At 55.5% G+C, this 15,853-nt stretch overlaps 2 protein-coding genes across 4 annotated transcripts; one reads left to right on the top strand and one right to left on the bottom strand.

Annotated features, from left to right (window-relative positions):
• Positions 1-3,263: 3,263 nt before the first annotated feature.
• On the top strand, positions 3,264-4,950 carry NRL (neural retina leucine zipper). 2 transcript variants are annotated; one of them, XM_039469119.2, is made up of 2 exons: positions 3,264-3,350; positions 4,574-4,950. In XM_039469119.2, exons 1-2 carry the CDS (start codon positions 3,285-3,287, stop codon positions 4,904-4,906), a joined length of 399 nt encoding a protein of 132 aa, XP_039325053.1. In that variant the 5' UTR covers positions 3,264-3,284; the 3' UTR covers positions 4,907-4,950. The 2 variants fall into 2 exon arrangements, with proteins under 2 accessions (XP_039325053.1, XP_039325052.1); XM_039469118.2 differs by having other exon boundaries at positions 3,264-3,665.
• Positions 4,951-8,332: 3,382 nt separating this feature from the next.
• Positions 8,333-15,620, bottom strand: CPNE6 (copine 6). 2 transcript variants are annotated; one of them, XM_074393247.1, is made up of 18 exons: positions 15,520-15,620; positions 14,910-15,030; positions 13,428-13,599; positions 12,759-12,938; positions 12,307-12,381; positions 12,072-12,146; positions 11,823-11,906; positions 11,642-11,731; positions 11,154-11,258; positions 10,839-10,925; positions 10,531-10,590; positions 10,138-10,271; positions 10,006-10,060; positions 9,860-9,911; positions 9,402-9,535; positions 9,043-9,279; positions 8,665-8,839; positions 8,333-8,544 (listed from the first exon to the last, which is right to left on the bottom strand). In XM_074393247.1, the coding sequence occupies exons 3-17, from the start codon at positions 13,593-13,595 to the stop codon at positions 8,702-8,704; spliced, it is 1,674 nt and encodes a 557-aa protein (XP_074249348.1). In that variant the 5' UTR covers positions 13,596-13,599; positions 14,910-15,030; positions 15,520-15,620; the 3' UTR covers positions 8,333-8,544; positions 8,665-8,701. The 2 variants fall into 2 exon arrangements, with proteins under 2 accessions (XP_074249348.1, XP_003924345.4); XM_003924296.4 differs by lacking the exon at positions 15,520-15,620 and having other exon boundaries at positions 14,910-15,300.
• Positions 15,621-15,853: the final 233 nt, after the last annotated feature.

Below are 15,853 nucleotides of genomic sequence, written 5' to 3'. Positions count from 1 at the left end.
ATACGTATGCTGCTGCTCCCAGGACCACACTTCAAAAATGACCATCTTAGATAATCAGTATCTGCCAGCTCTTCTCCAACGTCTAAGGCTGGGACCAGGTTAAGTTGTATAAGTGATGACCTTTGGGGGCTGATGGACACCCAGGTCTCTGTGTTGAGAAAGAGGATCTGTTAACTCCATGGGAGTATTCGGGTGGCCTCAGAAGGTAGGGAGTGGCCTTTAACTCCATAGACCCTATTTAAACAGCTTCGGACAGGTTTAAACATCTCCTTAGATAATTCCTAGTATCCCTGTTCCAACTCCTACTCGGGGATGATAGCTGTAAGAGGTGTTAGGGGATTAGGCTGAAAATGTAGGTCACCCCCCAGCCATCTGGGAATTAGAAGAGCGAGAGGAGGAGAGAGGGGCAGAGACACACAGGGAAGAGGTGAGAGGAAGCAGAGGGCATGCGAGGGCAGTTACAAAAGTGTCTCCTATGGATGGTTGTGATTAGATTTCAATGTCCCTTGAGGCCCAGAAGGAAGGAACAGAGTTCCCTGCTCTTTTTTCACCTGCTCCTTCTCCCAAGCTGGGCTGCCTGTTTTGGGGCTGGGATCAGCAAGAGTGGGAGATGCAAAATATGGTATGGTCAAGTCCTGGAGATTCCCTGTGGGAAAAGTTGCTTTCCTTTCTGATGCAATGGCTATGAGGGGCATAAGACCAGTGAGCGTGACGGTGGGGCAGAGGCAGAAATGTGAGGATTCTTCAAATTAGGAATCAGACCCAATAGGCCAGGTGAGAGTGGGCCTGGGAGAGCTTATAGTCTCCAAAGACACTGATGAGGGGGCTGCAGGGCCTTGGAAGGTGAGGGTGCTGGGAGCTTGTCTGGCTCTCTTTTCCAGTCCCAGGCTACCCATGACTAGGGCTGAGGGTTGTGTTCACGTGGAGGGATGGTGGTTGAGGCCCATGTGGCTGTCTGAACTGGGAAACTGAGCACTCAGGAGTTGGATCATCAGTGAGGAGCTTTGTTGGGGAAGGTGCCCCCTTTCCTTTTTTGAGAACAAACATACTTGGACTCTCCTCTCTCTCCATTTCCCCCAACCCCAGGCCAATAAGATATGCAAATGATCTCCTTACCCCATTGGTTAGAGGCCTCAGGACCACAGATGACCTCAGAGAGCTGGCCCTTTAAGAATGCCCTTTGGGCTCTGTGCCCACAGCCCCCTGGAGCTGAGCAGAGAGGCACCAGACCCTGCTCCATGGAGCCTTCAGTCTCTCAGGAAGCTGTGCCCGCCTGGCTCTGGAACTGACCGCATCCTCTCTGGCATCCCTAAAGTGAGTATTTCCAGGACCTACCTGGGTGCCAGGCCGCTTGCCTAGAGCCCCTCTTTCAACACCTGCTCTTTGTTTTGTATTTCCAAAAATCCTCACACTTTGGTACCCTACTCTATTCCCACCCTGGCTGGCCTGTGTCGCTCACTGCTATCACATCAGAAAGAGAAACAACCTTCCCCACGACCCCTTCTGTACATTCAGTTCTTTCTGGAACCTCTCAGGGTCTCACCGTCACCTCTGCCAGGGCCCAGTTCCTTGTGCTTCCCTCCCCTCGGTCCTCTCAAGGGTGACAGGTTTAATGCAGAGGGCAGCAGCTCTGCCCTGGAACAGGAAGAGAGAGGCTTGGGTCTTCCTCTTGCCTCTCTGGGTAAAGCCTGGGGTTCTGAGACGTGATTGGAAAGAGGGCTACCTAGGCTACCTAGGTAAGAAGGAGTGGAAGTCTGGCGGGGAGCGGTGGCTCATGCCTGTAATCCCAGCACTTTGGGAGGCCTACGTGGACGGATCACGAGGTCATGAGTTCGAGACCATCCTGGCCAACATGATGAAACCCCGTCTCTACTAAAACTATAAAAATTAGTTGGGCATGGTGGCATGTGCCTGTAGTCCCATCTACTCAGGAGTCTGAAGCAAGAGAATTGCTTGAACCTGGGAGGCGGAGTTTGCAGTGAGGCGAGATCACGCCACTGCACTCCAGCTTGGTAACAGAGCGAGATTCTGTCTCAAAAAAAAAAAAAAAAAAAAAAAAGAGTGGAAGTCTAAGCCCTGGGGATGAGCACTCCCTGCCACGCCCCTTCTGGGGGTGGTGTGGGAGTTACTGGAATTGGGAGCTTGACTAGAGCTTGGACATCCAGACTGGGGAGGATATCTGAGGTCCCCTAGTCAGAAGTTCCTCAGGTGAACATGTGCCCCATGGTTGATAACAGAGAGTTCCTTGATGATATAAGTTTAGGACACTTTGTGTTGAACTTGAACGGATGGTTTACTAAAGGATCAATCAGGTTAATATGCTCTTGTGATATGTGAATGTGTAAGAGGTGGGGATAGGAGGCAACATTTCTCAAAATTATCTGAGCACAGACCTCTTCATGAGTATTGCTCAGAATCCGTGTTCCAGAGAACACTCTTTGGTACATGTTACAAAGTCTAACTTCCCTCATTGAACAGAGGGAAAAAAGGAAAATGGGTTGGAAGGGTGAAGGTGATCTGCTCGAGTTCACACAACATAGCAAGTTCTGAATAGAAGAAGGAAAATCAATCTTGGCTGGTTCCCCTTGGAGAGACTGGCCTTGAGGAAAGATGGTGGCCAGTTGATCCTGATCTTTCTAGAACTAATTCTAGGACCTTTTTTTTCTATACAAAGTCCCTTGCTCCTACAAAAGGGATTCACTGATTGATTAATCCATGGAACAAATGTACACTGAGGGTCTTCTAGAGGCAAGGTACTGCCCTGAGGGCTTTGAGAGACAGAGAGGTATAACAGCACATTATCTTTGTGTCTTAAAATTCACAGCATACCTGCCTTCCCATTGTCCTAAAATATACACTTACTCTGTCACAGTTAATTAAGCAATTTTAAAAAATGGCTTGGAAATGGAATGATGCCTCTTGAGATGACAGACCTCTCGGCATGTCTCAGCACCAGGGTTGGGAGCACTGCCATACTGCTCTTGTTTTTCATAGATCCTGAAGCATCATTGAGGTAAGAGGCTGTGCTGTCCTCTTCCTCCTTCAGGCCTTCAGCTGCTTGTCTCCTGTCAGGAGCCTCTGCCCCTGAAAGGTTGCTCTGCAGCCTGGGGGGGGACTGTGAAGTGGGCAGAGCTGCACCATCCCTCTGGCTTTCCTGAACTCTTGCTCCAGGGCACTTAGGCTTTGAGGGAAGAGGGACTTGGTGAAGAGGGAATGGCAGGTGATCTCCATGTGCTCCAGACCGCTCCTCTTTGCAGGTGCACTCCTCCCAGCCCAGCTCCAGAATGGCCCTGCCCCCCAGCCCCCTGGCCATGGAATATGTCAATGACTTTGACTTGATGAAGTTCGAGGTAAAGCGAGAGCCCTCTGAGGGGCGACCAGGCCCGGCTACAGCCTCACTAGGCTCCACACCTTACAGCTCAGTGCCTCCTTCACCCACCTTCAGTGAACCAGGCATGGTGGGGGCGACCGAGGGCTCCCGGCCAGGCCTGGAGGAGCTGTACTGGCTGGCTACCCTGCAGCAGCAGCTGGGGGCTGGGGAGGCACTGGGGCTGAGTCCTGAAGAGGCCGTGGAGCTGCTGCAGGGTCAGGGCCCAGTCCCTGTTGATGGGCCCCATGGCTACTACCCAGGGAGTCCAGAGGAGACAGGAGCCCAGCACGTCCAGGTGAGTGGTCAGCAAGCTGGCCTGAGGGGAGGGAGGCCGAGGGAGGGGGACTGCCCAAGAGGGGAGGGGGAGCTCCCGGAGAGGGTTATGGACTGGGGCAACGGACAGAGGGCCAGAGAAGGGAAGAAGGTCCCTTGAAAGAAAACAGTTGGAGAAAACTACATTCTGCTTCTCCTCCTTTTCTCAAAATGGAGAGAAATGAGTAGGCTGAACCAGGAGGAGCAGGGAGAAGGTAAGAGTAGCAGAGGATCCAAAGGGAAGAATTGAGCTGGGGAGTGGGCGACTCCGGGAGGTAAACAGACACACGGTGTGTGGAAACCAGGGAAAGGGTTACCTGTGGAACGGAGCCGGGTTAAGACTGGTTTAGATTGGCCTTTTCAAGACTTCGGGCTTCCCAGCCCCCAACCTTCTCAGGAAGGATTGGGACTCATCCTATTAATTACAGACACAGGTGGGGGTGTTGAGGGCATTAGGATGTAATCCAAATCCTGTGAGGGTCACGGGGTTGCGGGTTTCAGGACAGGGAAACGCAGAGCGTTGGAGGGTTGGGGGGTGTCTGGGTGCGGGTCCACTGGACACACCCGGGCCTGGAGCGGGATGCCGGGGACCTCAGAGAGGGGCCCGGGGTTCAGGTGCGCGATGGGCTCGCCTGACCGTGGCCGTGCGCCGTGGGGCGCCCGCCCGGGTCAAGCAACGCTCCGCTGGAGGGACCCGGGAGCCTCGGGGCCTGGGGCGGGGTCTGCACCGAAACGGACTGCGTGGAAGCGCGAGCATTCGGGTGAAGGTGGGAGCCGGGGCCGGGCGGGGCGGGGCGGGGCTGTCCCGGGGCGGGGCCACGTAGCGTCGCGCCCCCGGTCCTCGCCGGTGCGACCCGGCGCCGACCCGGTCTCTGCACTCTTCCTCCTCAGCTGGCCGAGCGGTTTTCCGACGCGGCGCTGGTCTCGATGTCTGTGCGGGAGCTAAACCGGCAGCTGCGGGGCTGCGGGCGCGACGAGGCGCTGCGGCTGAAGCAGAGGCGCCGCACGCTGAAGAACCGCGGCTACGCGCAGGCCTGTCGCTCCAAGCGGCTGCAGCAGCGGCGCGGGCTGGAGGCCGAGCGCGCCCGCCTGGCCGCCCAGCTGGACGCGCTGCGGGCCGAAGTGGCCCGCCTGGCCCGGGAGCGCGATCTCTACAAGGCTCGCTGTGACCGGCTCACCTCGAGCGGCCCGGAGTCCGGGGACCCCTCCCACCTCTTCCTCTGAGCCGTTCAGGGCACCCTGTGGTGTAGTGGGGGCTGGATGGGATGGCACCGCCGAGGAGGCGGCTGCACGGTTCTCTGCATGGTTATCAGAGCGCCTTCTGGTCCAAGCCATGCCCTATATGACCACACAAATATCCCCAAAGCTTTTGGGTTCTCGAGTCATGCCCGAGTTTAGATGCTGGACAATTTTTGGAGAGGGGTCCCCTCGCCTTACGCAGGTCGTACACAGAAACCCGGCCCACATGACTAGCACGCTGAGCTCTGCAGGGACCAGTGCCAGGCAGTGGGGGGTGGAAGTGTGGTGACACAGTGAATGGGAGGTGGGGGAGGGATGCAGCTCCCACCTCAGTTTAGTTTCTAATTCAAGGTTTTCAACCTGTAACACATTAAAGCTGTAATTAGCGATGAGGCTGTATTTTCATTCTGAAGCTTGTAACCTCCCCATTTTAGCACTAAGGCATTTCAAGATTTCAATGCCCAGCAACTAGACAGACTGGGAACTCTATCTAAGATGCTTTTCCCTTGCCCAACTCTGTGGCCTCCAGGGCCCAGAGTGGCAAAGGCCTGAAGAGTGAGCTCTGGGGGTTGTTGGTGTGGGCTGGGAGAGAGCCCTGTGCAGAAGTCTGGAAACCTGGGTGCTAGTTCCAGCTCTTCCATGGGATCCCCCTGTCACCTTGAGCAAATCGATTACTTTCTGAGCCTGTGTTACTTCATCTAATTCTCATTTGGATTGGATAATTTCTGATACTTTTCCATTTCTGGCATCTCCCCAGTACGGAAGTCCCAGTGGTCTCCCCAAGAAGTCCTCGAGACAGCCTCACAATGGCACCTCCTATCCTGCTCCAGTTTCCCACTGCAGTCTAGGCAGGGGATGTGCAGCCCAGGTTAGGGAGCCCAGCTTCTCTGTGAGCACATACATGGGTTCTCTGCAGCTCCCTCCAGACTGCCTGGTTCTCCAGAACTGCACAGGGTGCTCCTGCCACCTCCCGCCTCCCTCTCTAAGTGCTGAGGCAAGACTTCTCCCGGGATGACAACGAGCTGAGAGACTGCAGGTTTTGTGAATTAAACTTGAAGTCCAGGCAGAATTCTAATGCAATCGGCTAAATGTTCTTGCAATTTAAGAAGTGTTCATTCTTTATCCTTGCTTCAGGCTACTGTTTTGTGTGTCTGTGTGTGGGAGAGGGAGAGGGAGAGTGAGAGAAAGGGAGGTCCCCACCTGGAGCTGAGTGGCACATCTGTTATGGGGAGCCAATGGAAATGGGGTGGAGGGGCAGGCATTGGGACAGATGGATCCACCACCACCACCAAATTCAGAAGCCGCAGTGGCCCAGCTTGCCCTTGTCTGTGGCTATCCAGGTCTCACAGTTTCCATGGTAACCCAACCCTCCAGTTCAGCAGCCTAAGGAGGGGCAGGTGTGGCCTCTGGGCAGAGCACAGGCATTGTGCTGGGAGCAGCCACCTCACTGGTTACTGTCATCTGTCATCTACTGGACATAATAAATGGGAGAAGTGTTCGGGCATGGGGGAAGAGGCTTCCATATGTCCCTCTTCCTTTCTACCCCCTCTCTCCACCCCCTCCCCAGCTGTCTCTTCTCTTCCCATCACAGTTCTTGCTCCCTCTTCCCCCTCCTCTATCCCAGCTCATCCCTCCTCCACTTAGGAGCCTGCAATGGGAGTCCTCTCCTCCATTGCTCTCAGAATTTCTCTTGTCTTGTCTCCTCTCATTTCCCCACCATTGGCCACTGGCTCTCTGGCTCTGGATTCTCTCTCTGATGGGCTCACAGACCTTTAGCTTCTCTTTCTTCATCTCCTTCCATACTCCTTGTTGAAGGGAGAGAATGGGGCAGAGAGGGTCCTTTCAGGAACCCAGCTCTTTTTCTCTCACTCTAAATTTCACCTGTGTCTATCCTTGCCTGCCCTGGAGCTGTAATTCAGAGCCACTGCTTTCTTGTTCACTTTTCTCACCTGCATGGCACACAAAGGCAGACAGACCCATCTATAGACATCTGAGCATGCAACTGGGCCACGTATACAGTACACATACAGGTGTCAGAATGATACTCCTGGGTCACCTAAATATACTTAAAAAAAAAAGTTGCAGCCAGATGCAGTGGCTCACACCTGTAATCCCAGCACTTTGGGAGGTCCAGGTGGGCAGATCACCTGAGGTCAGGAGTTCAAGACCAGCCTGACCAACATGGAGAAACCACATCTCTACTAAAAATACAAAATTAGCTGGGCATGGTGGCACATGTCTGTAATCCCAGCTACCTGGGAGGCTGAGGCAGGAGAATTGCTGGAACCCAGGAGGCGGAGGTTGCAGTGAGCCGAGATTGTGCCACTGCATTACAGCCTGGTGATAGAGCAAGACTCCGTCTCAAAAAAAAAAAAAAAAAAAAAAAAAAAGAATGGTGCTTTAGGTGGGGCGCAGTGATTCAGGCCTGTAATCACAACACTTTGGGAGGCCAACGAGGAAGTTTGAGATCAGCCTGGGCAAAATAACGAGAACCCTGTCTCTACCAGTAAAATAAAATAAAGTAAAATAAAATAAAATAATTCAGATGTAATGGCATGCACCTGGAGTCTCAGCTACTCAGGAGGCTAAGGTGGAAGGATCACTTGAGCCCAGGAGTTCGGGGCTGCAGTGAACCATAATCATGCCACTGCACTCCAGCCTAGGCGGCAGAGTAACATCCTGTTTCAAGTTGTAGTTCTACCAGTTTTTTGACCCTGGGTGGGTTAAACTCAAGCCTCAACTGATCGTCAGAAAAATGGTGAAAATAGTGGTAACTACCTACTGAGAATAAATGCATTTAAACAAGCACTTAACATAAAGTTGACACATGCTAAACAATAATATTTGCTGTTGTTGCTAATGTGATCGCTAGGTGTGTGAATGTGTGTGGGTGTGTTCATGCATGGCACATCCCTGAGTCCATGAGTGTGACCCATTAAGGCCATGAACAGACACACACATTGACACACCCAGGAAACCAGACTGTATAGGCCTTAGATGCCCCACTATGTTCCCAACTCACTAGCAGGCCTGCTGCCCTCCTTCAGTACCCCCAGCACCCATTCGTGACCCGTCCCACAGCTGTGTGGGGGCTAGGGTTCAGCTCCTGGGGGATTCAGCAGGGCCTCTCTAGAGACAGCTATAAGAAAGCATCAGGCTGCCCCTGTGACAGCCCCTAATTATCCCCCTAGCTTCTGTAATTAACCCCCTTGGTGTCCAGACCCCCTGGGGTTGGGAGGTGAGGGTGGGGGCTCCTCAGACCCCACTGGCACATAGTTGGGGTAAGACTGCAGAGACAGCAGCCTGCCTGGGAAGCACTGGTTCAGATTTTGAAAGGTGCTGGTCCTCATTTCTTATGGTGTGTGTCGGGGGGTGCTGCAGGCTGCCCAGTGGGCATCTGAGGCATGATGGTTAGAGGTTGAGGTGCTAGGAGCGGTTCTCTTTATTAACAGCCAGAAAGTCAGGATCACCCAGGAAGTCACTGAGGGGCCACAGCATTGAAGGGTAGGGGGTTTGGAGAGATGGGAGCAGGGCCCACCACTCACGTCCAGGACCCAAGGGGCACAGCTGGTCCAAGAGGTGGAGGCATTGGTCACTGGAGTCAGGAGGGTCAGGACAGGCACCTGGGAGGGGGTGGGAGAGTCATAAGCACTCTCTTCTACACTACGCCCAGCCTAGATGGGCTCTACTGAGCCCCACTTTGCACCCTCTATGTCCACTCCTTTGGGCCCCCCAGGACTCACTGAGACGCCGAGGGAGTGTCGGTCCGGAGGGTGGCAGTCACGGGCTAGGGCTGGGAGTTGTGGCCAGTGTGCAGGGCCTCGGAGCCCCAGGGCTGATGCCCTGGCTGGCGTAGTACTCCACTACCTGCCTCGGCACCTCTGCCAGGACACACTTGGCGAGTGCAGAGGGGGCAGCCTGGGGGTGGGAACAGCGATGTGGTTAGGGGTGGGAGAAAGAGTAGGGGAGGCAGGGTCAGCTAAGGGAGGGGTGGGGCTTCAGGGTGGCCAGCTGGGCTCCCTCCTCCTTAGCAGGACATCAAATGGTGGAAGATGAAGGTCAGATCTGGGGACATGAGAAACCAGGGAGTCCTTCAGCCAGAAGGGGCCCAGGGGACTTACATCCTTGAAATCTCGGAAGGGCACAAACTGGACAATGTCTCGGGCTGCAGGCACCCCTCGGGGGCAGCGCAAGGGTCCGTCATCGCCATCCAGCAGTCGCATGTCAGAGAAGTCAGCATTGCCCACGCCCACGATGATGATGGACATGGGCAGGCGGGAGGCACGCACGATGGCAGCGCGGGTCTCAGCCATGTCACTCACCACACCGTCAGTGAGCACGAGCAGCACCGAGTACTTCTGAGGGCCAGCAGAGAGGGTGGAAGGGTTGGCTTTGTGTGCAAGGGTGTTGACACCATGTCCACCAAGGTGCAGGCCCTGGCCTGGCACCACTTGAAGACACATGGGGCAGCTCCTCTTACCGTGGCTTGGCCGGTGCTCTGCTCCCGCTGGGCTGGCTCAGCCACACGGTTGATGATGGGGGCCACGTTGGTGGGGCCATAGAGCTGGATCTGGGGCAGGCAACGACGGTAGGAGGCGATGACCCCTGAGATCTCTGTGGGTGAAGAGAAGTGGTGAAGCTGGTAAAAATGAGCAAGGGATCCTCCTGACAATCCTCAAAGCAAGGATGTGCATCCAGGTCTGAGGACTGCCCTCCCCCTTGAGTTTCTTCACTGAGCAGTGAGAGAGTTGGATAGTCCCTTGGTGGGGACAGCTTGGGGGGCAGATGCTGGGCCTTGGCCCTGGAAGCCTCACCTGATGCAGACAGGTCTGGGATGGGTGGAAGGGACAGGGAGCTGGGCCCCTGGAAATGGAGTCTGTGCCCCTGTGTGGGGTGTGTCTGGGGGGAGACGGGGCAGGTGAAAATCTCCCCTCTTACCTTCACATTCAGGATTTTCCGGGTCAAAGTTGATAGCAAAGTCATGGGACACCTGCGAAGGCAAGGCGGGAGCTGTGAGGGCCTGCCTTTCCTTCCTGTCTGACAAGCTCCACCCTCATCTCCTTCCTTCTCTCTCATCAGCCTACCTCAAAGTTGGGGGGGATTCGAGCCCCAAAGCCAAAAGCTGGGAACCGCTTATCACTGGGGAGAAGAAAAGGCTGTGGGGTCCATCGGGCAAGGCCTCCCTGCCTGTTCCCTCCCGCCCCACTTTCTCCTACCTGTCATAGTCCTGGCAGATGCCTCCTACTGCACGCAGGGCCTGCAGGTAGTGGTTGGGCTGTCGAGGGCTGAGGCAGTGCAGGGACTGGCTGCTCCTCGGGTCCCCATTGGAGGCGGTGAAGTCGATGGCCACCTGGGTGGGGTGCGGGTGGGAAAAAGGCCATGCTGCAGCCCTGAGAGCCACCAGGGAGCCTAGGCTGGAGCTGGATCTGGATAGAGGACTCGGATGAGTGCGGGGGAGGCTACAGGTGGCTGTTTCGTGATCTGGGGGCACAAGCTGACAATGCCGAGGCTCACGAGCAGCCCAGGCGGAGGCGGTGGAGATTCTCCTTCCCTTCTCTATGCACTCAGCCCCTCCCTCTTGCCTTTGTGTCTACCCTCTGGGTCTTTACCGTGAAGCTGATCTGGCAGCCACCCATGATGTAATCCAGGAAGGTGTGCACTTTCTCCACCTGGTGGTAGGGAGAAGGGTAAGGCGAGGGGATAGGGTGGTCCTTTGAGGAGGGAGCTTGGGTAGGGCTTCAGTGGGGAACATGCGAGAGCCAGAGTTTTTTGGGTTGCAGTTGGGGGTGAGATAGGGCAAAGATTTCCAGTTCCCAGAAGCAGAGAAACTGGTCTTTGAAACAAGGGAAGGGTTGAATCTGAGAGTATGGTAGGGGCAGGGGCTGGGGTAAGGGTTGAAGCAGGAAGTAAAATTTACCGCACACTGGGCCAGCACTACTGTTCCTGAGCTCTTGTAATTCTTCTTCTTGTCCCGATACTTGGGGTTGATACAGTCCCACTGCATCTAGACCCCACCCCACAAGCTCAGGGTCACAAGTCCATCAGGTGACCCCTCTTTCCCCCTTTCAGCAGAGCCTCCCAGAGCAAGATCCCCGTGGCTCCATCCTTCAGCCGAGGCCAGGTGCTTTCCACCCTCTCCACCTACTATCACCTATAGTGATCTCTTTAGCCACACCCTCAGGATTCTCCCAGGGATCTGGGTGGGATTCTGGGGATGGGATATTTGTGGCACCTCCTGCCCAGGGTTTGCCGTCCCTTCCTGCATCTCCTGGAAAGTGCTGGTGAACTCGCCGATGAAGTCATGCTTCCCACTGGAATCATAGTCATACACCAGGAACTGAGAAGACGGGGGGTGGGGGGAGGGGGGGTCAGGTTGGAGATGCTCTGTGGTGTTCATGGCGGTGGGGGAGTGGGTGGGTAGGGGGACTCAGGAAGGTAGGGGCCTCACAGTCTCAAGGTCCAAACAGACATCCTCAGCTTGCCCAGAGAGGCCACCTGCTGAACTTTGCTCTTTGGCTCAATCTGCCAGGGACTTTGGCCACTGATAACAGGCACACATGTGGGAAGTTTAACATTGAGCTGTGACCTGTTATTTATCCCACAGTGGGATGTGCTTATCACATGAGGGAGAGGAGGGAGGCTTGCTGCATGCAGGGGAAAGGTCTTAGACAGCAGGTTGGTTGCTGTAAGCAGGCTGTGCTGGCTTGGTTGGGATTTCACCTTGAGAGGTCGGTGGACATCACAGCTGCACAGGGAATGCAGGGACAGGCGGAACGGCTCCCAGCTGGGGTTTAGGTTGTTCTTCACCACCTTGGAGAGGCACCAAGCTGCTGGTCAGCTCCTGTCTGGGTTTTCTTATTTTGCTCTCCCTCCCTTCATCCCCATAGCCCCAGGCACCAACCTCAGTTCTCCAGACCAGCTGATCACTTTGGTCCCCATTGGTCTTATAGATTTCCATGAAAGGGTCAGACTTGCTGAACAGATCCTGAAAATACAGGAGAAAGGGCCCCTGAGGCTGGTGAGAGTTGCAAGGAGGGCGGAGGAGGGACTCACACTGGGAAGGGAGCAGGCCTGGGCTCCTGGGATCGGTCTTGAGTGGGAGGCCTAGGATGGACAGGGGTGTTGGGGGCCTGAACTCCGGGGTTCCAACCTTGTTGTCCAGCTTGTGGGCTCTGAAGGTGAGTTGCACATAGTCGTTTGTGCCAGATACCTCCTCGGCCACGATCTGCAAGGGAGATACAAGTGGCAGGACTCCCCTATCCCCACCACAAGGACCACCCATCCCCTTTCCCTTAGGTGGGAGTAGTCCTGGGCATGATGTCACCATGGGCGTCCATGCAGGAGCATTGAATACCAGGACCAAGAGTATGGGTGATCTTGCCTACCGTGATGGTGGACTTGCCCGCAGTCTTCCCATTCTTCAGCAGTAATGGCTTAGTGACCTTGGTTTGTGATACAATCTAGGGATGGAGGTGGAGGGAGACCCAGCTGTGACATCTCCATCTGCCTCAGCCACTTACAAGGGATGGAATAATAAATGTTATTTGAGTGTCCGCAAGGGTTGGCATTTTAACCTGGGCTGGAGTTGGGCTTAATTTTTACAACAGCCTGAAGAGGGGAGCACTCTGACTACTCCCCCATTTTTTAGATAGGAAAACTAAGACTCAGAGAGGTTAAGTATCTTTCCTGAGGCTGCACAGCTAGTGAGTAGCAGAGATGTGGGAGCCACGGCTGGGTTGAACTATCTGTAGAGCTCATACTGTCTTTTATTTTGGATTCCAGAAGTAAAAGCTGATGAGGTAGGGTAGGGTGGGGTGGGGAGGCTGGGAATGCAGACCTGGCCCAAGGTGCACTCCGTAGAGCCGAGGAAGGTATCATTTCTGGGGCTGGTGGCTCCATCCTCAGCATCAAACACGTGGAACTGCAGGGGCTGCTTCTCCTCAAAAAAATACTCGAGGGCCAGCACCCGGGAGAAGACAGGGCTGGAACAGGAGCGAAGCACCTCCGTGCGCTCCACCTGTGGTGGTGGTTGAGGGGAAGCGAGGGCTGTCTGGGAACCAAGGATACTTTTCCCTGCCCTTGACTGCCCTCGTCATGCCAGCTCTTCTTAGACCCCCACATCTCCAGCAACCAGCTCTTCTCTTCTTAAGCTGATCCCTGAGCTTGGGGTGCTGCCTGCCCACTGGACCCTCTGTGTCTGTCCTCCTCCGAAGTGGTATGTCCATTTCCAGGAGGGTATGACAGTTCCTGTACCTCTGTCAGAACTGGGACCTTTCTGTGGTTGGGTATCCTCTGTGCTATCATGAGGCCTTTGGGAGCAACCCCACTGCCTCTGGGGCAATCTCAGGACCCTCTGGGACTCCATCTCCAAGGTTACCCAAATGGCCTGGAAAAGGTGCCCAGGAGTCCACACATTTCCCTTCAAGGCTTTCACTGGTCCCACCCAACCTCCCTCCTTCCCAAGCTTAACCCAGGTTAGTTAAGGAGAAACCTGAGCTGCTCTCACCTCCACCCACTGCTCATCAGAGTAGAGCTTGAGCAGCACGCAGGGGTGGGGTTTGGTGAGTGTGTCCCGGTCCAGGAGGCCATGGCAGGACACCCGCAGCTCCACCCGAGAGGCCCCCAGCGTCATGGTTGGGGGCTCAGGCACCCATCCCATCTCAGGGTCCGACATGTCACTGTGGGGACAGAGCAGGTGGCCTGGACCCTGGAAAGGGAACACCTGCCAGCAGAGGGGTCTATCCTCTGGCATCCCTGGGCCCCACCCCTTAACCTCCTTCCCGAGACACTGGGGTCTCACAGACCTCCTGCTTCCCCTGGCCTCTGCTTGGCTTCACCAGAGCTCTGAACAGGGGAAGGCAGAGGACCTGAGCCTCCCACTCCTGCACAGAAGCTCTGTGCTGCTGGCCTGGGTATGTGTGGATGGGGTAGGAGAGGGCTGAAGGGTTGGGGTGGGGATGTTCCTGGCAGTCTTGGCTCGTAGGCCATCGATTGATTTACACTTTCTGCTGCCTCAGCACCTTCTGCTACTTCCCGACTGGTGCTGGAGCCAGCACTGCACTCAGTCTTGGCACGAGGGACCTAAACTAGGGCAAGGGGGTGGGGTAGGGGCTGAAGAGGTCCTTGGGGTCTGAAGAGGACGGGCCTCTGGAGCAGAGTCTGCAGTGGGCAGGAGACAGGTTGGAAGGTCCCCTGCTGGGCTATCCCTATCCACTCCCCACCCCCACTCCCCTTCTGGCTAGCTGATGGAAAAGGAGGGCTGGTGGGCTGGGGAGGCAGGACCAGGGTTCTGCTGAAGGCTCCTTCAGGCTCCTGGCAGGAGCTCCAACTATGACAAGCCTCACATCCCTCCCCACCTCCCCTGTTTTCACACTTCTTGGCAGCACTGGCACTGTCTCTTAGCGACAGGATTTTTGGGGAGTTGAGGCTCCCTCCATGCTGCCCGTGGGATGCACGCATGCTACCTTCCCCCAGCAGTGGTTCCAAGCCTTGGGCTGAAGCAGGCAGGGGTATGCCGGCCCGAGTTCATGGCCGGTCAGTCCATCTATCTGTGTCTGTACAGATCTCAGGGTGAGGCTGTCTGATCCCATGTCATGCTTCCTCGAGTGAGTGTGCATTGGTGTGTTTGAGTGCCCCACCCTCTGTGTCTGTCTTCCCCGGATGTCGTGTGTCCGTCTCCAGAGGGTGTGACAGTTCTGTACCTCCCTCAGAATTGGGACCTTTCTCTGGCTGGGCATCGACCTCCCCACAATGTGTGCCTTTCTGGATATGTGAGGGAGGGTCTGGGCTGGGGGAGGGGGGGTCTCTGCCTTCCAGCGACAAGTCTCCTAGTTCTTGGGGGTCCTCTGAAATAAGCAGGGGCTTGTGGTAGTGAAGGGATTGGGCAGGGCTGGGATCTCTCTGGGGGTTCCAGGAGATGTTGTTATGGAGACAGGCAAGCTGGGCTGGGCTGGGCTGGGGCTGGGCCGGGGAGGAAGGGTGGGCTCACCTGGGCTCTCGGTCAGGGGCTCCTCTCTCCGGCTCTCTGGCCCTGGCCCTGACTCCCTTGCTGCTCCAGCCGCTGGCGCCGGCTCCGGCTCCGGCTCCGGCTCTGCTGCTATTTATGGGGCCTGGATGGGGAGGGGTGGGGGGGGCGCAGCACCAGCTCCCCCCGCACAGATGGATTGGGAGGGAGAAGAGGGAAGGGGCAGGGCCACAGCCTGGGAGGGAGCCACAGAACCGGGGGAGGAGGGCGGGCTGAGGGTGGCTCGGAGGCAGGACCCCCATAGACACAGTGACACACATCTTCCCCTTCACACCACACCCACACCCAGGATCACAGAGATGCGCACATTGCAGTGGTGCGTGCACATACACATTCACACAGAGGAACGATGGCGACACATGCACCCACGGCTCACAGGCTCACACATATCTTGACACACACAGGCGCCAATACATAAACTCACTGTGACACCATGACGGTTACAGCCCCCCGCAGATACACATTGGGAAACATACCCCTTCTCACATCACTTTCAACATTGTTACACTAGCTAAGGATATCTGCAGTCACATATACAGGAATACTGGGCTGTCCTTGTTACACATGTACTCACATTAACCCGGAATACAGCTGAATGTAAATCTTCCCGGGCTTCTTAAAAACCATCACGTACCTTACTGGACTTCATTGTTTTGAGAATGGTATCCAGTTCCCTAGCCACCATGTTATAAGGAGACACAGGAAATGGACACAATTGCTTAAGGACACCCAACCTCATATCCTGGTCACATGAGGGCATGTGCTGAAGGACTGACTCCCAAGGCTTCTTCCCGGTGCCACAATGTACCCAATACCCCCTGAGATTCAACCCATATGGCCTTATCCTTGTGGGAGGGGCTGTGCCATGCACAGATCTTAAGGAAACAAAACAAGTCATTCCTGGTGAA

The sequence above is a fragment of the Saimiri boliviensis genome, chromosome 2 (genome assembly GCF_048565385.1).
Source record: "Saimiri boliviensis isolate mSaiBol1 chromosome 2, mSaiBol1.pri, whole genome shotgun sequence".
NCBI lineage: Eukaryota > Metazoa > Chordata > Mammalia > Primates > Cebidae > Saimiri > Saimiri boliviensis.
The sequence above is the reverse complement of the archived record's forward strand: the minus strand, read 5'-3'. Positions and strand labels throughout refer to the sequence as shown.